Below are 24,644 nucleotides of genomic sequence, written 5' to 3'. Positions count from 1 at the left end.
AAGCAACAACAAAAGCGTGAGTAAGAAGACGTCACCCATCTCTCTTCCCCAGCGTATCTCCCTCTCTTTCCACCGCCGAGAGCTAGTAAATTTGTGCGTGTAAAAATATAAAAATATGGAAAAGCTTCTTTCCACGTTGGCGACCAGTTCAGTTTTGTACGAATTTCGTTTTCATGATTCCAATGCATAAACAAAAGAGAGCGCGTCCAACGCGTCGTATGATTAATGCGAATTAGCGGCGAATCCAAACCGACACTCTCGGCCACTCAGCACCAGAAAAAATGGAAAACAGCAATACATAGCTCTATAGCAGCTAGCCCCAAAACGGAAATCGTCTCGTCCCCAGCAAAAAGCAACAGAAAAGCACACCAAATGTTTCGTGGAAAGCCTTCGTTTTGCGTTCGTGTTGTTTGATTACTTGGTTGGGTTGCTAGTTGCTAGCTGCTACAGTGTATGCTTTGGTATGGTATATAGGTGCTGGGAGACAGGAACTGGAAGATGATAGAGGAGGAGTCGCCTCGGATTCCCCAGAAAATGGCGCTGGACAAGGCCATGGCGTGGCAGAAGAGTATAATTGAGAAGATTAAGGTTATCGAACGCACAAGTTAAGGAATTTAGAAAATTTGACCAAATGTTATATTATTTTATAGCTGGGATCCCTTATGACGCACACTTTAAAATTTAAGAATAACAGCATCTGCGAAAACTCCTATCTCTGAAATACAATTGAAACTTCCGAGTACCATTAAATCATGGGTCACTTGGCATTGGTTTTGCCAGTAAAATTTAAACAGTCAAGCAACAGTCAAGTCCCAACGATCTTATCACTCTGGGTTTTATTTATAAAGATTATAAAAAAAAATTAAAATAATATTAAACAATATCAGATTTTTAATTATAAAGTATGCACTTATTTTGCACATTTTACCCTGTCAACCTCTTTTTTCAGTCCCGCTCTTCTGGCGCATTTTCTCCTTTGCCAGTGTGCCATCATTTATTCACAACAATTAATTAAAAGTGTAACTTAAAACGTCCGCTCAAGTGTCAGCCATAACAGAACGCCCCTGCACCCTGCACTAACCACCACCCACCGCCCAGCGAGCGCCTCCAATTAATTCCTGGCTATTTTAACCATTTCTTACCCCATTTTCGCCCGCCACATGCGGCGTATGCGTAATGTTTTGGCCTTGTTTAGCGTCCTACTCTTTGCAGCCCTCGTTTTCCACCCCACTCACTCCCCCCCCTTTCTTACTCGCATTACATTTTCCATACTATTAACTTTTTGCATATTATTAAAAAGGAAATTCGCGAACAGAGAAAATTATGAAGTGAATTATAAATCATTATTCAACTCATTGAACTGAGCTGGCGACCAGTGGGAAATTATGTTTGCCAAAAATTAATTAAACAACAGTAACATCGGAGAGAGCAATAAAAGTAAGATTAATGTAGTCGCAGGCAGCGACGCCGACGCCGACTGAGGCGTTGGCAGTGGCAGTGGCAGCATCAATTTCCGCAACGCCAAAAGGCTAAGCCAGATTTCTCGGCTTGGTTTCACAGTTTGCTTGTTGCTCGCTCAAAGGCAATTGTTGCTATTGCTATTACTATTAAGATTGCTACGGCTGTTGTTTCGCCCGAGAATTCCTAAACGCTGTTGTCTCTCACTATTCAATTGTACACGAAAATCCAGAAGCGCGGAAGTAGTTCTAGAAGATGCCTAACTTTGGGATACTCTAGTATTAAAGGTATAGGGAACTCTTGCAATAAAAAGTCGAAAAAATATTGTAAAATGTTAAGAGACATTACAAAAAACATCATCTTAACCTTAGTAAATATATTTAAATATGGGGCGAGATATATTTTTAGCATAGATACATTTAAGGTAATAATGCTTAAACAATTTTAGTTACTGTTTTAAAACTGCGGTAGAGTACTAAAACTTTTTCTTTCACTTTTCACATATGTGAAATACTTTATAGTTGTAGATAAGCATATTTAAAACCAAGTATCTGAAATATCATACTCATTAAATAGACAGATAAAGCCCCGTTAAAAAAGGTAGCTAAAACGAGGCAATCATACAACTGTAACAGCAGGTGTGTATCTACGTGTATCTGTGTGCCCCCGCTGATAACCATCGAAATTTGCATAATTCAAAACCGTTAATCAGCCCAATTGTTTCCACACTGCAGGCACACAAACCAATGCATAAATAGTATATTAGTGTAGGCCCATCTTTATGAATACGTAAGTGCAGATACACAATTCCAAACGTGTTCTACTTCATGGCACTGTGAGCATGCCCCACTTTTCGGTGAGGGCATTGCAAACGACCAATTGCTCGCTCAGATCTGTTCCTCTTCTTCCGCCCTTTCCTTCCCCACTTCTTGGCCACTTGTCTTAACAAAATGCGTAACACACACTGAGCTACAGTCAACACACACACACACACACACAGATTCACACGGAGAAATCTTTGGCGAAAATGTTTTCTTTGATATTCTGGCTAGCAACTGAACATAAAATTTGATAATTTATGAAAAACAAAACTATGCACAGCGAAGAGAAATTCCCAAACGGATCTAATGCAGTGTAATTAATGGTTCAATCGAGTCAAAAGTGTGGGAAAAACCAGCAGCAACAACCAACACACGCACACCTTTTGCTCAATTTTCCTCCTGATTTATTTAGCACTTTTGATTTATGATTTTTAATTTCTGCCACTTTACGTCTTACGCGAGTCTTACGAAGTCTGCACCCAATAAATCTGCATTTGCCATGCACAATTTCTCGCACAAGAACCAGATACGAAAAAAACGAATAAAATGTCAACTAAATAAATGCGACAGTGAACTCGGGGATGAGTAAAAGATTTGCTTTAGGGCACACAATAATATAGCTCAAGATCTGCTGAAATATTTCCAAAAACACAAGACTTTCGAACATAAAAACGTAATTTTGATCGCTTTAGATCTATTATAAAATCTTCGCTCTATTTTGCTATGAAGCTGATAAGGATTTTATTCCCTAAAAAATAGTTTCTATGTATTGTATATATTGGTTGAATCACTCAGATTGATAAGAAATTTTGCGTCATTTTGGTTTTTGTTATTTTTCAATAATTTGTAACTTTTTTGGTTTTCACTTTTAGACACAAACTTTTTTAAGCACTTGAACACTTTATTTCTTCATTAAGTTTAAGTGCATTTTTTTAGTATTTCTTTTTTAATTTGTTTTCTTTTGCTATATTGCCGAAGTAGTTGATGTTGCTGTTGTGTTTTTATCGCAGAGGAACGAACCGCAGAAACAAAAAAAACTACGCTCAGCTTTTCTTTGGCTAGTGTTGCTGTTGCTGCCGTACGGCTATTACTGCTGCTGGTGTTGCTGCTGCTGCTGCTGCTAGTGTTGCTGTTGCTGTTGCTGGTGTTGCTGCTGCTGCTGGTGGCTCAGCTGCTGCTGCTGGTTTGTCGTGCGCCGTTTGGCAGTCGGTTGAGTACTGGCACGAGCCGCTGTCAGCGAAACCAAACGAACCGACTTCGACCGACGACCGAGGAGCGACGCCAGCAGCAACAGCAGCGGCAGCAACAACAGCAGCAACACCAGCCATGCCAGCAACAACACGACGGCAACAGCGACGCCGGCAGCGAGAAAGTTTGCTTTCTGCATTGTTGCAGCGCTGCGATGAGTGAGTATCTGTGTGCGAGTGGGTGGGTGGTGGTATGGGTGTCGCTGCGGGGGTGTTGCTGCGGGGATGTTGCTGTTAGCCTAACAGTCGGCTGATAAGCTGCTGCTGTTGCTGTTAGCATGTTGCATGTCAGCTGCTCTCTCTCTCCCTCTCTGCTTTCATGTTGAAACCAATTCGTTTGTCATTTGTTTAATGACACAAATATTTGCACAAAGTGTTTGCATTTATGTATGCCGCGACAACCTGTCTTGCCTCACCCCCCCCCCCCCCCTTCCCAGGCCTGTGTTTTCAATTTCCATCTTGGCGTCATGAAAGTTTTCCCTCAATTTGTATTTGTGCCATAAATTTGATTACCACTAATAGACTAATAATAATCCAACTAATGATCGTCGTGTTTTCGGTTGGGCCTGGGCTTTCAGGCAAATTGAATTCGCCTCTACATTCTGACGACTGTTAAATTGGGTTGAGCCTACAAGGACAGCAAAGGAAATCCTACCCCAAAGACGGCCAACAACAAACCGAATAACAAACAACGTGAACAACTAAATAAGGAAGTGACACCGGAAACAGGCAGCGACGTCAACGTCAGAGGAATGCGCAAAGGAATTCGAGAGGGGGTGGGCAAACCCCCTCTTCAAGGGGGCTTCCCAGGGGGTTTCAAGGGGGGTTTTCTACGAATCACTCAAAAATCGAGTGACTCGTAGGGAAGCTCTCTTTATCTCGCATTTTTAGCTCGTTTACAAGGCAACGACACCGGCCGGCTGAAACTAGTTAAGGCCACCACCAACAACCCTCTTTGCTGGCCACTGCCACAGCCTCCCTCTTTTCCCACCGCCCCTGCCACACCCCCTCCGGCCCCTGCTCCCCCTTCTAACGCTTACAGCTTAACCTATAAAAATTCCGCAAGCGCAACATCCACATCCACAAATGGGAACACTCCACTCCGTATGCGAAAACGGTGGAAAGTGTTCTTTTTCAGCTCTCTCGGAAAATCTGGGCGCCTGGTATACACGCAACGAAGTTGCCAACACAGGCTCACATCCACGCACACTTTTCCGCGAAGCTGTTGCTGTTGCGGTGATGTTGCCGCTGTGATGATGTTGCTGCTGTTGCTGTTGCTGCTGCCGCTGTTGCTGATGCCGCTGTGGCGGTGCCGTTCGTTTGTTTGATTTTGTTGTGATTATGCGCAGTGCCTCGGCGACGGAGCAGCCGGCAGCGACGCCAGCCGCGGGCAGAGGCGTCGTGGTAGTCAGCGACCCATGGAGGGCATTTGGGAGCACAACAGCAACAACACGGCAGCAACAACCACAACACCAGGCGACGGGCAACTGAATTCTCGCTCCAAGTTGCGATACACTTGGACAACTCGAAAATGTGATAAGACGTGCATGTGGCACTTCGATTTCTGCCAGAATCGAAAATAAAAACACTCTGGCTTATGGCGAAATATTGGATGTGAAGAGTTTTGAAACCAAGCTATGCATAGCAAAATCACATAAATGTTTCTTTTAAGGAACGACATGGCAAGAACATTACGATCTTCAATCAAGAAGTTTATGTAGTGGTCAATTATAAATTCCTAATTAGGTACGGTGAACACTAGAGCAGGTAAAAGTACCTTATTTTTTTTCTTCCTCGATTATAATATTTAGTAATCATTTTTATCAATATATGACCATTTCTCTTTCATTAATTAATACAAAATATTTTAGACAACCTAGTGGAAGTGCTAAAAATTCCCATGACTTAAAAAATTGTATCTTTCAGTCCTAAAAAATTGTATCTGAACCAAAGTACAAACAAAAATGTACTTATTTACTTATGGGATATTTGGTATAACCATTTATTGTTAACTTAATCTATTCTATATTGGCATCTATTTTAAGACGAATTCAACTTATGTTCACCCTTCAACTACAGTTCTCAATCTCCGCTCTTGCAGGCGCATGGCGATAAATATTTGTTGCTCTCCGTTGTTATTCTAGATATTCCGCGTAGCCAGTACTGTCTGTTGCCTCGACTCACGGCTGCTGGCTGCTGTTTGTGTGTCGTAAAAACTCATTGCCAGTTTGGGGCGTCGCTCAACTGGAAATGTGGCCAAGCCGAAGCTGGAACTGAAGCTAAGGCAAAAGCTAAAGCTGAGGCTGAAGCTGAAGCTGCAGGTGTCTGTCTAACCAAGTCATCTCACATAAATATACCCCGCTATACATACACCTATATATTAAAAAAGTTGTGGATGTGCCAGCCCCTATGTAATTGCGCTGAGCATTTCTTTGTGCGGCTTAATTAGGTGCTGGCAGCCTGTTTTTCACTTTTGAGGTTTATAAATGATGTTCGCGGAGGCAGCTCGGCTCTATTGGCAGCTCGATTCGAAGGCCCGAAACAAACGGTTACAAACAAATGGCACAGTTACAATTTGGGTTCTAGACAGATGTCCTCCTTTGCAGGGCCTTTCCTGGGGGCGGGAACGGGGTGGTAGCGAATCGAGAAGCGGCTGAAGTTGTGCGAGGTGATCTCCTTGGTGGGCGTGAACTCCGCCCGCTCGATAATCGCCCGCGGACTGCCGAAATTCAGGAGCCAGAACTTGAGCTCGTTGACCTTGGGCAGGGTGCCCTCCAGCTGCCCCTTGACCGTGCCCTCGTCCGTGTTCATGACCCATCCGCGCACCTGGTTCAGCGTGGCCAAGTCCCGGGTCTGCTTCCGCAGGCACACGCCCTGCACTCGCCCGAAGATCTCGAAGCCGCAGGCGAAGATCTGGTCCCCCGGCTGCATCATCTTTCTAATTCTTGTTTGTTTTTTTTTCTACCAAAATCTCCAATAAAATCGAGAGAGTAAATCACTAGTGAAAATTTAGTACGTTTTTGTCAATGTTCGTTACTCAAATGTCGACACTTGCTCTTTTGCACATTCAAGGGTTGCTATTCGGGAGGTGCTTTATAGATAGATCCCAAATATAAAAAAAAAATCTAACAGTTGGAAAAATCTAATTTTAAACTAAAGGTAGTTTTTAAACCTAAAAAGGGAACTAAACTATTGATTTTAAATGAGAAAATTAAAATAATTGATATATCTTTTATAACTTGGACTCACAAAAATGGTATTTGCTTTCCTTTATAACTTATAGTATTACAACCAAAACTTGTATCACTTTAGAAACTGCAGAAAGTCCTGCTTCCAATTTTAAAACCTGTTCCTCCCCTTCAATCATGACAATCAAAACATAGGGGTTTGATCTCCGAAAACGGCGCTGTATCGGGCAGGGCGCTAATGACATTGTATCTATTGTATATCTGCAGCATATAGCATATCCCATATCAGCACGGGGGACCCATAAATCACTGGCCACACTCACTCGCACACTCGCATGCGACGCCAAGTTCATCTCATGGCAATCCAATCAACTGGCAATGCCACAAAAGTTTGCAACCACCAAACCAGAGGCGAAACCCTCCTCGCCCCTTGGCACAAACTCCCGCGCCAGAGCCCATGGCCACCCCCCTCGAAAATAGCAAAACACCACCTATGCGAGGCGAACAATAACTAGCGAGATAAACAGACAACATTCGGCGTTAATGTAAACGCGATTCTGAGGCAAATATTTAATACGATATTTATGGCTTAGGCCCGGGATGAAAACTGGGGGGATGGTGCCAGCCCAAAGTGACAGGGGTCCTGGGAGCTAAGGTATTTGCAAAAGAAGCCTGTGATAAATGACTACAGCTAGAAGTGCCCTCCACACAGCCTCTGAATATTGGTTTTGCGAAGACTACATAAATTATATTTTTTCACAATTAAGAACAGTCAGGCCAAGGCTTAGCTAATTCTTCAAAAGAGTTTTTGTGAGATAATCAATTCGAAATTCTCAAAGTCTGAATGGGAACAATTATCTAAACAATAATAATAATTTTGTATCTCTAATTATTTTGAAAATATTCTTTTTTAGTTTATTCTAATAGTAAACCATACGTTTCCAAACACTTTTTAATTTTTAAATAAATTATTATATATATAAGCTATAATATCAGCTTTACAAATCTTAAAAACCAAATTTTGTTTTAATTTTTTCTGAAAAGTGTAACGAAATGTTTCTAATTTCCCAGTCCGACAGTAGCTTGGACCATAAGACATTCCCAAAGATTTTCCGCCTGCACTGACCACTCTCAAGTGAACCGAAAATATGTTGAAATGGCCCTAAAGCTGCCAATTTTGCTAAGCGATTTTAAAGTTTTCGCAAAGTGGAACCAAAGGCTTCCAATTTGGCCGGCACGCTGCGGCCAATCCAACTCGAACTCCGTCGTGTGCCCATTCAAATGAAACAGCACGAGCCTCGGGTTCGTTTTGAGTTTCAGCTTGAGTTTCAGGTTGAGACGTCGCAGTTTCCGTCGCTGCCGGTGGCGCTGCCTCCGTCGCCGTCGCCGTCGACGTCCGTTCGATATTGTTGTTGGCGAGCCGAAGGTGAGCAAGCCAAATCAAACAAACCGAAGCGCAGCAAAATGTGGAAGGAGGTGGACGGGGGCTAAAAAATACGTTGAAACGCTTCAAGGGATTTCGCATGCCTCGCTGTTGTAGCTACGGGTAGGGAGGCATGGAGGTATATCTGGTGTATCTATAGGTATAGCTCATGTTGTTGCTGCCAGAAACTGCGCTTCAATTGCGACAGCAACAACAACAGCAACCAGTCGGTAAACAAAACTCGGCTTCTCCGAAGGCAAACTGCGTGAAGTGGGAGAAAGAGAGCCGCTTTCAAGAGAGAGAAGAAAAGTGGGATCTTTCAAAACGGATAAATACCAGATAAGCCCCACTAACAGAGGGATTTATACATATAATAATGATGAAGATATTTCGAATAAGGGGGATCCTTTTAATACAAATTATTCAAAGTGATCGTCAAAATAAGGATGTTTTGATCCTATTTTACTTGGAATTCGATATTCTTAACAACTCAAGAGTGGTTATCTTATAGTTTTCAAGATATTTCAAAGATTTACTAGATACATTTTAAGTTTCTACACTTGTTTGTAAATCCCTTTTATATACCCTAAAACTTCACAATATTTTCATAGAATTTTTTATCTTTCAGAACGTTTGGCCGCCAAGCTAAACGGCGCCAAGCGCACACACACAAATCAAAACAGAGAAAGGCAACACAAATATAAGCAACAAGAACCACAATTAAATCGAATTGGAAATTAAAAATAAGAAGTACAGTACTCGCTCTTACCCCAGTCCAAAGCGTTTTCCCCGCCGTTTTCCAAATTGAATTGAAATGCAAACGAAAGCTAAATACTAAAATTAGCTTAAAATAAGTAAAGCAGACGGGGCAATAACAACAAGTGAATAGAAAATCAAAGCGAAGCATATAAAACAGCGATAATTCAAACGCAAAATGTAAACACTTCAAAGCCGGAGAACGCGGGGAGAGCGGTCGGAAAATGGTGGAAAAGCTGAGAAAATACAAATACAGTTGCATAGGAAAATCGGAATAATAAAAGAAAGAAGTGGGATTCGTTTCGAGCACGAAAGGGGGAGTATTTAGGTGAATGGGGGGATTGAAGTATGAAGACTTGTCTTGGCCTTTAATATCTCACTCACTCACACGCACATTGATTTGTGTACGCAAATGACACAATTATTTTCCGAGCAGAGAAAAAATGTATAGTTATTTTAAAAATATACTCGATAAATTGTAAGAAAATTTACTAAAATAAAAATTACATTAAAATTGTAACACAAATTTCAAAGTGTTTTGAAGAGCTTTAAAACTTGATTAGGCAACAAGAACATATGAAAAATATGTTTAATTTAATATAGTACTCAGAGAATATTTTTCAATAAAGAAATAAAGTTACAACTGAGTGACTAATATATTTACAAAAGAAAACAATTTTTAACTTAAAAAAGTACAACTGAAAAGATATATATTCATGTTTTTAAATGGGAATTTGAAAGACTTGATATTTGTTGAGTTTTTCTGGTTTAGTTTGGTAAAAAACAAATGCATCCAAGCTTAGTGTTCTTTCAATGAGTTTTACTGATTTTAATTGGATTTACGGTTCTGCGATGCCTGAGCAATCCAGAGAATCCACTCAGCGAACTGTTATACACACTCAGTCACTGAGCTGTCCTACGCTGCGTATACGTAAGCCGTGATCTTGGCTTCGGCTTATCAAAATAACTCGACGATGATGCAAACATTCAGGCAACGGCGATTCCCTAATACTCGGATACTTAGCCAACTTACGGTTTTATCTGCACTTCATGCACATTTACACGAAACAACAATGCGACGATGGGTCAAAGGGGGCGGGGGGAAGGGGAAACTCACCTGCAACGAGAGAAAAGGAGACAAAATACTGATTAGCCACAAATGCAGCGTAAACGCAATGAGAATGATAAATCAACTGGCTAAAAATACAGCAACCACAACAACAACAAAATCACGTCAGCGGCCAAATAAGGCAAACAATTGCAAAAATCTGCATGTCGACGTCGCTGCCCGCGCCGACGCCGCAGCTGCGTCGCAGGCGAAGAGCTAAAAATATTTCACTCGGCTCGCTTAGAAAATCCAAAATTAGCTGGCACGGCGTGCGCACAAAATCCAAAATGAGGGACATAAAATGAGGCACAGTGATTCAAAATCAATAAAGTTGATGGACAAAAACACCATTCAATTTTGGGTTTCTAGCTGTGGCAAGTATCGCTTTTTTTATTTTTAAATTTAATGATCCAGTAATCATTCCTTTGTAAAAAGATTTTGTGAACTTAAAAAACTAATTACTTGGTAAGAGAGCCTACTATAAAAACTGCCAAAACTAGACTTTTTTAAGTTGTCTTGACTAAAATTTGTTGTAAGTCATATTTAAAACCCTAAAAACCAAATAAACAAAATCCTTCTTGAATAGGTTGTTATTAACGTAAACTAATTTGGTTTGGGGGATTAAATATATATATTCCATTTCCAAAACTCTTTCTTATCCCTGATTTGTTACCACTGTGCGGCGTTTGTGGCGTCACCGTTGAGCGAAGGCAGAGCCAGTGGCAGCGACGTCGAAGCCGACGCCGACGCCAACAGCGTGCGACAGCAGGTTGGCAGAAAGTCTGCCACTGATAACGGGAAATGGCATGCCAGCAACAGCGGCAGCAAAAGCACCAACAATAAGGAGAGCCATCGACATTCTCTCACTCTCTTTCTCTTTCTCTTGCCTTGCCGGCTCCCCACTCACTTACACTACACACTAACTCACTCGTTGGCGCTCTCTCTATCCCACTCTCCCTCGCTCAATCGCGGTGGCCATGTCTTCCATGCTCTCGTGGCTGGCAACGCTCACGCCAAAATAAACAAAACAAATGTAAAGTGCGCCCCCTTTAGCAATGTAGTATACACTGGGCCGAACCAGACATTCGTTTTTGAATTTCTATTTATTTATTTGCTATCAGTAAAATAGTATGTATTTATTTGTTTTCGTTTTAGGTTCATGTATGATTCTATTAATAACAAGAAAATCTCTTGAAAGTATGCTCTAAATATGTTCATTTAATTTTCCAAAATATAATTTATTGTTGCATACTTCAAGGAAATACTCTCCGTTTTGCATAAATCTTGTCAGATTCATTTATTTGTAATACCCATGAGATATTTCCGTGTGTATGAGAAAAGCGAGCGCAGGGCCTACATGCTACGCCACCAAATACACCCAACCACCTAGGCCAAGCCATGAAAATAAATATGTGGGCATAACAAAAATGAAAATTGTACGCGAAATGTGCCGCAAATGGCAGCAGATTTGCCATTAAAATTTACAAAGGGTCTTTCTCCCTGTTTCGGGAAACGAGTGGAAAGCCGAGAGATTGAGGGGGAGTTGGGCGGAAGACAGGGAAACGGAGAGAAAGAAAACATAGACAAACAGTCGGAGGTAAAGCGAATCAAAACAAAACAAAACAATGGAAACATCACAAAAACAAGCCAAGCAATCGCCCTGACTAAGTGACTCTGTGCCTCTCTTTCTAGCCCACAGCATCGCTCTCTTTCGCACCTCCTGCGCGGCTGTTAAGTAACAGCTGTAAATTAACAGCGAGCGTTTTTAGAACGAGCAATTAAAGCTGTAATAAAGCAATTAGAGGTACAATTACCCAAAGTTCGTCCAATTTGTGCGAAACAAAATAAACGGAGGGTAAACAAGCAATATTGAGAAGGAAGAGTTCCTTGAAGTGGTTAAAAATTTGTAAATATTTAACATTTAAACATTTTTTAAAATTAATAACCTAATACTTCTGCTCTGATAAGTATCATTCCTCATTAATATTTAACACCTATTAGTTTTAATATTTCTGTTCACCACACATTGTTCTTAATAAATCAGGTGGCACATTACACATACGCAGTGTGGAACTATGGCCAACCGTAGCGGAAAAATTGCATTCTGTTTTGCTGTTGCCAAGCACTGAAAGCCTCGCATATGTTTTGTAAATTAATTAATAGTTTTTATACACGCGTGCAATGTTTAAATAAATCATTCACACTGACAAAAACAACATTTTTTTGGTTAAGTATAAATTATACAGCTGGCATATTTATTTTTTTAGATTTAAATATCCATGTAAGTATCGGTGGCTTTACAAAAAATAGTAATATTATACTGGCTAAATGACAGCGGCAGTGCTGACAATACCAATTAGCCTCTCGGCCAGGAGAAGTTGGCCAATAGATGACACGAACAGACCACAGGGGAAAATGGAAGTAGAAAATACAGTGTCAACGAATGAACTGAAAGCTTTAATTAACAGTTTGTACTTTTTATAAAATTGTTTAGTAAATGTACTACTCTTTAAGGGCGAAAGGTGATATAAAACCTTAATTAATAGTGCCTAAGTTACTAAAAATCTCTCAAAAACGTATATATTACAAACAATAAAAATATTTGCTTCAATGTTAACATTACGTATACGCAAAGTACGCCAACCCTCTGTTTTATATTTTCAAAATTTTGTTAAAACATTTTTAACTAGTAGGTATACGCAGTAAAAGCCTTAGTACTTTTTGCTAAAAATAGTTGTTACTTAAAACATATACACGAATATTATAATTTCTGCAGGCTAAATACACTTCGTAAAGCCTATTTTATGCAATTTATGCTCGATTTCACTTCCTTCTGTTTTTCTTTTCGTCTTCATTTTGACGGCAACGATTTGCAATCAACTTAATTGAATTTTGTTTTGATGCAATGACGAAGGCATAGTGGAAAGATGGGTGGAAAAGTGGGCGGCATGGTGGGGTGGTGGGGCGACAGGGGAAAGGGTTGTCACGCCTTCTGCAATTGTCTTAGCTGCTTGTCGTCAAGTGGATTTGCTAGTGGAGAACTTTCGTAGTTGTTTTTGCCCTCGCCTTTGTTGTTGGACGATATTCAATTAAGCGACATCGTCGACGTCGCCATTTAACGAAATGAAATTTTCACTCTATTTATTTATTTTGCCCCAGTGTGAACTTTTGTTTGTTTATGTCAACGCACTGCGGAATAACAACAACAAAATCAGTTAATTCGATCAGCGAAGGTTGAGGTGGGTTAAGATACGCGTGGGTGAAGGCTGCCGGGGTGCTGTGAGTGGGTTGCACTGGGTGGTGGGAGGCAATTAACAGAATCCAGCAGGCAGGCAAATTTCACAATTTTTCGTCAATAATTGAGCAAGGAAAGCGGGCAGACAATCTCGTGTCCAGGACATGCGCACTTAAGCCAGAAACTTAAAGCCAGGCCACAAATTGCACAGGATGGGGGTGCAGGGTCTTGTTGGTTTGTGAGGGGGAGGGATGGGGACGGAATGGGTGGGGGTGACAGCAGACCGACTGTTGTCCCTTGTAAACGGCACCCACACACGAAGCGAAGGTGGCCGAGAGGACTGCCTCGAATGCCGAATACCGTTAAGATTGTTACCAAAATACAGAGAACTTCAGATAAAGATAGTTGCCAAAACGAAAAGGGGGGATTAGCCATTTGGGGGTGCACAGAGAAAAATTAAGCTAGGTAAAAAAAAAAAGAAATACTTTCAAATATAAAACAAACAAATTTGACTACAAACAAATTATCAGAAATAAGAATATTATTCATTATGTACGGTAATATTTGTAAAACATTATTGGTTTTTTTAAGCTAAATATTTGGTTGGATAAAACAATATAAATATTTTACATTCAACCACAAAGATAAGCATCACCTTTACATAAGTAGCTCTTAATGAATAGCAGAAAATAAAAAACAATAAAATATTTATTATTAAGTAATCTGGTACATTTATTTACTGTGTATCATTACATTTAATCCACAATTTTGGGCGGTGCAAAGTCGTGCGGCATATGCCACAAAATTGTGCAACGTGCCGCTTACTCGCCCTTTCTCTCAGCTAATGTAGACAAATTTTTATCGCCTGCTAAAGTTTTGTGGGAAATTTGCTTTTTTCTTCGGCTGCCAAAACCCTCGGGGGAGGGTTTTTCGGTAGGTGGCACGATAGCATAAGGCTATCTCTTGGCACAAGGGGTAGCAGACGATTTTGTGCTTGTTGACGCTAAATAGGCTCGTTTCTCTGCCGTTAATAATAATAGTTATGATTATGATGATGACGACACTGACGATGGGCCAAGATGATGCGAAAGTGTTGATAAAACACGACGGATAACACAAAGATTAGGGGAGTGGTGGGCGACCTGAGTAAAGATCCAAAGGGGCTCAATCGGAGTTATTAATTTAGCAGGACATCCAAAAGTTACTGTAGACAGGAGAAAGTGTCAACGGGTTGGAAAATTGCTGCAATACGAGGCCATAAACCAAATTAGAGGACGAAAGTGGGATAAAACATAATTTTAACTGGATGTTGAATACCATCTTGAATATTTTATGTTCTATGCTTACACTCAAAAAGTATTCGCTGTAAGTTTTACAAATTTCTAGTCATGTCCTATTCAAATTGTATGTTTTTATTGTTTTTAAAATTTTAAATGGGTGCAATGAATTTTTGAAATTTTTCAGCTTTGTTTGAATTTAAATTACTTTCACCGAAGGCAATGCTCCACCCCAAAATGTGCGCTACCGAAACAGAAATATCCTTGCACCCTGCAATTCCCCCACTTGCAACTCAATGAAGCATTTGTAAATTGTTTAAACAAATCCTGCTCCTTTTGCCTCCTTGAGCTCCTAATCACCAGCAAACAAAAGTCAAATCAAAAGCGAAGCCCAGGGAAAAGATTGAAACCGCATAGCAGTGAATGGCGGTGGGTGGGAGTGGGAAAGTTGGGAAATGGAAATCGGGAGGAAAACTGGAGAGAGAGTGCAGCTAACAAGCAAAACGTCAACGGCGGGGCTGACGAGAGCGACAACATCGTTGCAAGCGACTTCCAATTATTTTTTATATTTCTCCGCAGCAACAAAAGGCACTCCAAAACAGGGGCGGCGGCGCACGGGGATCCCTGCCAGCTTGGCTGATGCAAAAGTGGATTATGTGGCTGCCTCAACAATCTTTTTTTTCACCCCACATTTTGCCCGTTTTCGCTTTCCTTGCACTTCTCGGCCAAGCGAAGGGGCGTGCGTGAAAAGTGGGCGCGGCACTCAATAGAATGGCACAGTTTGTCGAGGGGAAGCCCGTGGGGAGGGGGGCGAAGTAGGGGATCAAGGGGCTATTTTTTGGAGTATAGGGGTTACCAGAGGGCTTTACCATAGGCAGGAACAACCACATGCATAGATAGGGCAACCCTGGAAATCGGGGGAATTCATAATGCATTTAAAAGCGCATAAATAAAATGCATTTTAATATAAGTACTTATGAAAATATAGAGACGAGACTTTTAAAACATATAATTTAATATATTACTACTACATAATTTTTGAAAACTATTACTTTACTATCCTTATAAATCATGTTATATCCTACTTAAAATTTTTTTTAGATGTTTTAATTCTCAACAGGTTTTAGCCTTCACCATATAACACTCAAACAAAAAGAGGAACTTTTAAAACTGTAAAACTGATGTTCAAGTGAGAAAGTAACCCCAATCTTAAATTCAATCGCAGCTAATAAAAAGGGCCTGTTTTTTCGGTTTACATACCATCGGCCGGGAAATCAAGTGGAGGAATACAGACTACAAATATTGAAGTCTTTCATGGTGCAAACAAAGCTTTTAAGCTTCGTTGAGTTTAACACAAACACACACATACAGACCCAGGCACACCGGCATACACACCATAATACATGTATAGGCACTCACTGTGATATGGGGACGGACCTGCCACGCCCCCTTCTCACCACAGCCAGCCCCCCTTTAGGACCACAGAGGCGCCCCATTACAGGAGCTTCAAAACCAACGAACAACAGCGAATCGAGGAAGGGCGAGCAGAAAGGCGGAGAAAGGCGGAGAGAGGCGGAGAAAGGGGGAGAAAGAGGAGCGCGCACACGTTGCCTGCCATATGCGACACTTGAGAAGGGAGCCGGGGGCGGGGCAGGAGCAGGGGCAGGGGCGCCGGTTTGCAGGAGGTCGTCGAGGGGGCTAGGAGAACGGACTGATTGCCGACTGACTGACTGGAAGAGACTGCGTGCCAGGGCTCTTCCGTGCCCCATGGACACACACTATCAGCGAAAAGTTTGCAGCACCCAAAAAATAATAAGAAGTGCTTTGAAGTATTACGAAAGAAGCTACAACTTACATAGCTACAAGACATTAAATTACTTTTTATAAATATTATATAAAAAGACTCATATTTTGGCTTGAGATATAAAGAAGATCGAGCTGTTTATTTTATAAAATGTCTCTGTCCCATATCCAACTAAAAAGTTAAAGTAAAGTATTCTTAAAGAAAACTATCTCAATCAAGTTTAAGGCACTCCAATATATAATGATTGATTTCAAATATTTGAAAAAAGTCAGTATATACGTTGGAATCATTGAAAACTATTTGCAGGTAAAAACATTATATTTTGTAAAAAAAGTAAAGGTAAATAATATTAATAATAATAGTATTCATGTATAGTAAACATACTATATAGTAAAATAGTATATAAATAAAGAAAAAGTACGTTCTGTTCTTAGGGCTCATATAATTTCTAATAAAAATATTTGAACTAATACAAAATTACACTGACCCACTTAGCTTAAATTTGTAAAAATTGTTAGAAAAAATGGATAAATCTGTCTCCTAAGCCCCTGTCCGAACTTTTCTAATCCACTGTGCAAACGGCGCGCGTTCCCCTACTTCAGGTTACATGAGACCGCACGCCCCATCTCTTTTCCCCGCCTAATGCTGTCCCTGTCGCGCTGCTCGGCTTCTGTCGCTACTGCGCTCTGCAGACAAATTTCTATAAATTATGCATTGTGTGTGTAAACACGACAAGTTGAATTGAAATTACGGATTTAAATGTGAACCAAAGATATTTTACAGCTATCTGGGTGTGCTCGCACACACTGGGTTGGCGAAATAAAGTGAAATAAAATCAAATCAAATAAGGGATCGGGCCGCAACCCTTTGGCTTTTGTCTCCGCCGCTGGGCTTTCATCGGCCGACAGAGTTTGCAAAGGCACAAAATCAACAATCTCATAAATTTAATTGCTTCAAGTGAATGCCGCCGCCAATTGTCCAGTTGTGTCCCCTTGGCACCCCCCTTGCTTTGTTTTTGTATTTTTTAAAGTGACTGTGCCTTCCTCGTTGTCTCATTGTCACCTCTTGAACTTCCGGCGGCGGCGTCGCTTTTCGCTTCTCGCAGTGTATGCACCACCCTGGGCAGAGAGCACAGCGAATGAAAAACCCACTCGGACGTAAACTTTTTCCACATGTCGGATGGACACTCATTGTCTCACATCCACGATTCATTTAGCATTTCTATTTGTTGGAGGCGGCCCGTGCTTATTCGCAAACATTTCGTCATCGCTGACATTGGTGACGTTGACGGTGCGTCGTCTCCTGTTCGTCTTTTGCCAGCCGCTTTGTTTTTTGTTAAATGCCCATTTATTTTTAACATTTACAAACGTCCGCAGTGTAAACAAAGCTGACTCAATGACGCAACGTTCACGATAAAACTCTGTATGGCTCTGTGTGGTGGGGTTTTTAAAGAACGCGTAATTAAAGTTGTATTTTTGGGCATTTTTTAGTTTATAAAAAGAATAACTAAAAAAGAAAGAACTTTAAACTGAATAGAAATATATTATTACAAGAAAAATATAATATAATTCACAAACTTCTACTAGTTCTTGAGCTTTTGTTAGATTTCAATTTGGTAAAATGCGCAATCACCAAAAAAAATGTTTTATGATGACAATACTTTGGGGCATTTATTATTGATTTTCTTTTATTATTATTATTTTCTTTTATTATTATTATTTTCTTTTATTATTATTATTATCTTTTATTATTATTATTATCTTTTATTATTATCATTATCTTCTTCAAATAATTATCTGATATTTCTTTGATTCATTAGCTGATATATTCAACCCTTTTTTCTATTATTTTTTTTACTATCCCCACTCCACATTTTTAAAGATTTTTAAATTTTTAACTAAATTAATTTATAATAACTGCATATATTTGGGAAGTGGAACTAGCGTAATAGATTGACCCCTTAAGATTTAAGTCCCAAGTCCCATAGAAAGGTAAACTGTACCTTCCCCACAGTCTATATCATCGCTCAGATAAACATTGTCCCTGCCCCGAAAACGACTTTTCGCATTCGAAGTCAATAGGATTGGTGAAAGCGGGCTGTCGTGGGGAGGCAGGGGGGTGGGAGGGGGGACCGAGGGTGGGGGTTAAGTGGGGGGCGCATGCAATGTAATGAATAAATGAGCATACAAACACGCTCTCACGCACACACGTGGCCGTGTGTTTGTGCAGTTAATTTGCCATTTCCGCTCCAGTAAAGTAATGAAAAATTTTCTCTGCTGCCGCTGGCCGCGGCTGCAGATCTACAAATCCCCGTAAAGTGCCCCCAAAAGCCCCGTCTACAATGCCTCCGTGCCTCCCCGTGGAATTGGTCAAGTGCCATTGTTTCAGGACTCGGGCTGCTAGCCATGAAAGCTAATCACTTCGAGGGGCATTTGTCCATATGCCGAGTATTAAGCATACGCCGCGTGGGCCTCGGCAGCAGATGAAGCTCAACCGGAATTTCAGGGGATGCTCATTAGGAAACCTCACAACTTTCAGCATGCAAAGTGAAAACTGCAGGTGGGAAACTAAAACGGAGTCTAGAGCTAAATGAAATACTTCTAGCTAGGGAAAACATCAAGCTATTCTATATGAAACGGTTGATGTCACATGTTGCACGAACATAATCGTTATGGTTATTGGCAGGACTGTATAGACACTTGCCAGCCAGCGGGGGGTGGGGGTGGTTTGACTTCGGAGGGTGGTTATAGGAAATCGGAAAGAGCCAAGCATGATGAAAGTTTGCGAACTGGTGATGGAAAAGAATCTGGTGTTACACATACAGGTTTTAGGGATGAACAGGACTTTATTGGGGGGACAAGATTGCAGGCGATAAATGTCACTCATTTTGGGGGACGGATGCTGCAGGAATATGTCCATAAGTATCAATAACCAAGCCAGATTTACTCATTCATCATTTATGAAAGAGATAATAAATCAATTTGTTAGGGGAGATAGATTTATTAAAATTGAGATTTTTAATGTATTCCATAAGGTTGAGTAATGAAATACATTTTAGGGGATGTTGTCTAAAACCAGATTCTGATTGATCAAAATATAAACCAAGTGCTCATTGATTATTTATAAATTTATATTGAAATAGTGTTACTACCATTTTTTTTTTTTTTGATTTTAGAAAAAATAAGTAAATGAAATGCTGAGAATACTCACATTACCAATTTCCAAAATGCAAAAGAGTAGGAATTTTAAATGTATTCCATATGGTTGAATAAAAAATTTTTGCCATACATTTTAGGTGATATTGTCTGAAACCAGATTCTGATTTATCAATATCATTACAATATAGTTTTCATTAATTATTTATACATTTCCATTGAACAAATTTTGCAATCCATTTAAGTATAAATGCAATTTTTGTAAATCAGTGAGTATACTCTCATTATCATCTTCCAAAATTGCCATTGCCAATTCCCCAGTTCCATTTGCGTTCCCTTGACTGTTTTTATGGCCGGACAAATCAATCGACCACATTTGCCTTTGACACACGAGCCGTGTTTGGCTTAATTTTGCATATAAACCCGCTCTTCATCAGCTTTTCCATTTCCCGGCCAAGCGGCCAAGAGCTCATTTCATGTAATCGACACACAAATTGAATGCAAGCCCGGGGACCTCGACGTCCTTTGGGATGCGGATGCGGACGAGGATGTGGATGCCAAAGTGCATAAGGGAAGCCCAGAATGGCGCCCGACTGGCGTCATTTAGGGGTTAACTATTCCCATCGACACGAACTGGTAATTTTAAGTGAAAAGTGTTCGAGCTCTGAAGATGCCACAAATATTTGCAACTCATCGAGAATATACAAAGTCCTTCTCTTTGTCTGCAATCCTTTCTAAATCAAATTAATTAGCCAAAATATATGGTACTTCAAGGAATGTTTATGGTGGGATAGTGGATAACTTCAGGGACCTGAGAGATGGTAAGCGGGGGCGTTCTCGTAGGCTCAGTGAAAATAAAAGTAAGTAAAATGTACCCATCCAAGTTAGCGTGTGTATCTGTGTGTTTTCCTAGTCGGGATGTGTGTGTGTGTGGGCACAACTTCAAAATGAGTTTATCGATTTTAAAGGCCAAAGCGAAAGAGCAACAGCAGAAGGACGGCGGAAGGGTAGGGGAAGTTCCGCCCGGTTTGTTTTGCTGATGATGTGTGGATGGCTCGCAAGAAAAAATCAAAATAAAAAAACACAAAGAATTCCCCTGCGTCCCCAATGAAAATCCCTAAATACAAGCGAAAAAAAGAATGCCATTACCAAGCGATTATTATTTAAGGGTTAAAAATCTACAGTCAGCCACTCGACAAACCGCACACAAACCCCATACTTTTCGGCATTTTCTGGTACGCCTTTCTCTTGTTTATTATTTTGCCCTGACAACAGCAAAAACAACGACAAACGTAAAGCAATTAAAATGTTTAAGACAATTGACAAAAGCCAGACTCAAGAACTTAAAGCTCGCAGGACCAACAGGAGCTTTGACGGCCCGAAACGCCGAGGGATGGCAATGGATAAATGGCCGGATGGCAGGAAGGTGAAGGCAAAGCTCCTCTTCTTGTGGAAAATTGCATTTTTAATATGCAATGAAATTTGCCAAACATAATAAATAAAAGATGCAAAATTCATTGTGGATATAGGTGGGTGTGTGTATGTGGGCGTTTTTTGGGCACCTGTTCCCACAACTCCCCTCTTTTCAGTCAGCTTTATTTTGGGGTTCCCTGCACAAGGCACAAGGATATCACGCACCAAAAGGAAGTCTTTGAAGTGCAACGAGCATATACAAGAACTCTTTAATTCACTGCAAGTGACAAAAATGCAATGAGCCCCACTGTGCAAAGACCACAGTAGGATTAACTTGAAAATAGTACATTTAAATAATGGAGATAAATTATTTTAGCGACAACTTGTAAGTAAAAAGATATAATCTATAGTTTTCTATAAAATATATCTTAAAGTATTCAACAAATTTGTAATGTGTTAGATTTATATCGAACATTTTTGATTCATCTTACTCAAAAGTTTTAAAATATAAATGCAAAAATTTTAAAAAAAAATGTAAAATATATTATTATTTTATTAAAACCTTTATATTAAATTACTTGTACAAGGAAAGTTAAGCCTTCAAATGGCATTATCTCGAGAAAGCATTACAAAGTGAAGTTAAGCTCGTCACCGAAAATGATGCAATAAATGATAAGAAATAATCGAAGAGAATGAATTGCCTTCTGCAACAATATTATTCCAGAAATCCGGCAATAATTTATTCCGCCGGCTATATAGCTATATAGCCCGCACATCATTTGCTATATACTGTATATATCAATTCATGTATCCCCCCTTCTGTAGTCAAGTGCAGGCCGCATTCAGTTTTCCGTCTGCAATTCGTTTTCTTTGCTTTTTTCGGCTGTTTGCCTTCTCCCATTTGTCGAAATGGAATCGATTTTGCTGAAGCCACGGCAGTGGCGTCGCTGTTAACCCCCGCCCCTTTCCGTTCCACGCCCCTGCTTTCTCCCCCACTTACAGGCCCTTCTTTTTTTCACTGAACCCACTCAACCCCCTCTGTATCTTCGTTAGGCCAAAAGATGGAGCACGCAAGGGGTGTGGACTGCTAAGGTGAATCCCCTTTCGCAAGACATGGGCGGAGGCCACCGGTGGGGGGCTTCCCCAGTGGGCGGTTTGGCAATTTTCAGTCTGCCCCAACTTCGATGGCAAGTCGAAGATAAATGATGCATTTAACGAAAATGTGTAAAATGTTTAAAATACATAAATTGTCGACAAGTTGAACAAGAAAGCCAAGCCAAAAACTTGGGAGTAATGTGTAATAAATTAAACATTGAACCCGGACAATGAATTTTATATTTCTTGAGATGGCGGAGAAGGATGTTCAGGTAAGTTCTGGAAACATCTACACCAATTAGAATATTTACTTGAGATTAATGGTCAGCCAAGACATATTTTCCACATCTATTGCACATGTTTAATGTTATCAATGATAATCATTTGCCATTTAAAAGAGACCTACTTCTAGATATTGGAAACCCTAACTTTACTTTAAAATAGCTAAAATGATTAACCAGAACAGTAAGTTGTTCCTCAATGGTTGAGATTCATAAAGTATCTTTAAAGTACTATTCAAAACTCCTATAGCCTTCCAATCCCTTTGTAATTTTCATAGCTTTCCTTAAGTTTGTTGTAGAATTTCACCTTAACAACCTCAATATATAAATTACCCGCTCATCGTAATTTAAGTAACTTCTCTGGCCACGCCCACGAGAGGTGGCGGGGCTTCTGCAGGAGCGATAAACAATGCCAATGGAACCACAACAACCCAGCAACAAATAATCTAAGCTTGCAACGATACGCCAATAATATGTTGTCACTTGTCAATCAAGAGGCAACAGCAACGAAAACATCAGCAACAACAGAAGCCGAAGCCGAGGCACTTGAAACAAACAACAATCCGCGCGATGAGTTGGGGCGGAAAAGCGGGAAAGTCGGCGATGGAGGCGAAGGATTTCAGCGGTGGGCTAAAAGGGGGCGGGGCAGATCGCTCATGCAACTTTTGTTTTGTTGACTGCGCTTCGAGACTTTGACTGAATGACTGACGGCTGTCAGAAAATGCCACACGACCCAAAGTGAAGTGAAAATTGGCAACAATGAATAAAACACAATAAAAAAGTGAAGAAAAACGGGGGAAAAAGTGCGGCTAGAAGAGGCCGAAGAAGAAACTGCAACACGCGACTTTCCCAAATAAAATAAAAACAAACAACAACGCATTATAAACAATATGTTGGCCTCGGTTTATTGTTGCTGCTGCTGCCGACGATGTTGCTTTCTTGTTTTGCATGTTGCACCGGCTACAACGGCCGCAATTTCCAGCGATTTTCACCGGCAACCGCAGGCGGCGGAGGCAACAATCAGTAAAAGTTTTCCAAAACAGTAAAAGCAGCAGCGAAATAAAAGAAATGAAAAGTGAAAAGCCAAGTTAGACTAACCGCTCCCAGTCCATTCCATTGATCATTAATTCGCCGGCGAGATGCCAAAGCAATGGATGGGTGGTTAGCAGCGAAATCAGAGAGTAATTAAATTAGTCCAATTATTGGAGGATCCATGGAAACGGTCAAATCAGTAAAGTACAAACATGTAAAGGGCTATTAGAGTGTTTTCAAATGTTAAGAATTTGATTTTTGGTTCGGGAACTTTTCAAAAATACTCTCAGTATCTAAACATCATAGTTATATATTATATTTTGACGCTATTTAAGAGGGTTCTCCTTATAACTGCCTATTAGCTTTAACACTTTTTTTCTGAATTATTTTAGAAGAAATAGTATAATCAAAATCAAATATCGTATAAGACCAGGGTCTAAAAAATACAATTGCTACCCAAAATGAGTCGGAAAACATTATTTGCTAACGTTAAAGGATTGAAACATATTTATACGTATTTTATGACACAGATAAAGTAGAAAAATATAGTTATATACTTCACTAATAACTTAATCAGAAGGTACCCTTCTGAATGGCTTTTTCTTTGGAGACATTTTTCCCTATTGGACCCCAGCCATCCCAGCATCCTCATCCTTAGCTGCAGGCCGGGCCAAATCAACTTTTTGCATATGAAAAGAATTCAAATGAAGGGGGACAAATCATCAGCAACTACCAGTCGACGATGAATAATTACGTGCTGATGGGCGAGGAGGGGCAGTGGTGCACAGTAGTGCCAAACGACACAAATGACTTGGCCAGGCGGATGCGGAAAACTTTTCCACTCCACTCCAAGTCGCAGAGAACCGAACCGAAAAAATAGAACAGATCTCGTGGAGACGACGAATACCTCACGTTCCGCGTCGCCCAGATAAAAGAAATAGAAACTCCGAGTCGGAATCAGAAGCAGAGTCAGAGTCTCGGGCTAGAGCTGCCTCTGGTAATTACAAGCTGCGATGGGGTCGCTTGACGGATTGTCGACAGAACTAACAATTATATAAGCCAGAGGCCGTTGAGATTCGCGACTTGCATCACTTGGAAAAAAATCTTTTGATTTGTAAAATACACAACTTTTTTGCGGTGCCGCTTTACTGCTGCTGCCGCTGCTGCTGCTGCTGCTTGTTGTTCAAGGTATTTTCAAATGCAACCAAAGGAACGTCAAAAAGTCAGCTAAGTAGTACCTACAATTGCTTGTAGCTACAGCGAATGTATCTTGTAGCTACAAGTTGGCGGCGCAGTTCGAATGCGAGCTGTGTGTGAGTGAAACTGAACTGAAACCGAAAGAGTACAAAAA

At 40.5% G+C, this 24,644-nt stretch overlaps 2 protein-coding genes across 6 annotated transcripts in view; both read right to left on the bottom strand.

Moving 5' to 3' along the window:
* The window catches only part of LOC108036901 (neurogenic protein mastermind), a 72,312-nt gene that overhangs the window by 26,055 nt on the left and 21,613 nt on the right, over positions 1–24,644 (bottom strand). Inside the window, exon 1 of one of the 5 annotated variants that reach the window (XM_017113283.3) lies at positions 3,300–3,483. The exons of 2 other annotated variants lie outside the window; for them this stretch is intronic. The gene's annotated coding sequence lies outside the window, so the exon portion shown is untranslated. Of the gene's footprint in view, positions 1–3,299; positions 3,484–24,644 lie in introns of those variants that run through there. 2 more of the 5 variants (XM_050887856.1, XM_050887857.1) reach the window with 2 other exon arrangements.
* On the bottom strand, positions 6,014–6,579 carry LOC108036902 (acylphosphatase-2). Its single transcript, XM_017113285.3, has one exon. It carries the CDS (start codon positions 6,458–6,460, stop codon positions 6,095–6,097), a length of 366 nt encoding a protein of 121 aa, XP_016968774.1. The 5' UTR covers positions 6,461–6,579; the 3' UTR covers positions 6,014–6,094.

This window comes from Drosophila biarmipes, chromosome 2R, assembly GCF_025231255.1.
Source record: "Drosophila biarmipes strain raj3 chromosome 2R, RU_DBia_V1.1, whole genome shotgun sequence".
Classification (NCBI taxonomy): domain Eukaryota; kingdom Metazoa; phylum Arthropoda; class Insecta; order Diptera; family Drosophilidae; genus Drosophila; species Drosophila biarmipes.
The sequence above is the reverse complement of the archived record's forward strand: the minus strand, read 5'-3'. Positions and strand labels throughout refer to the sequence as shown.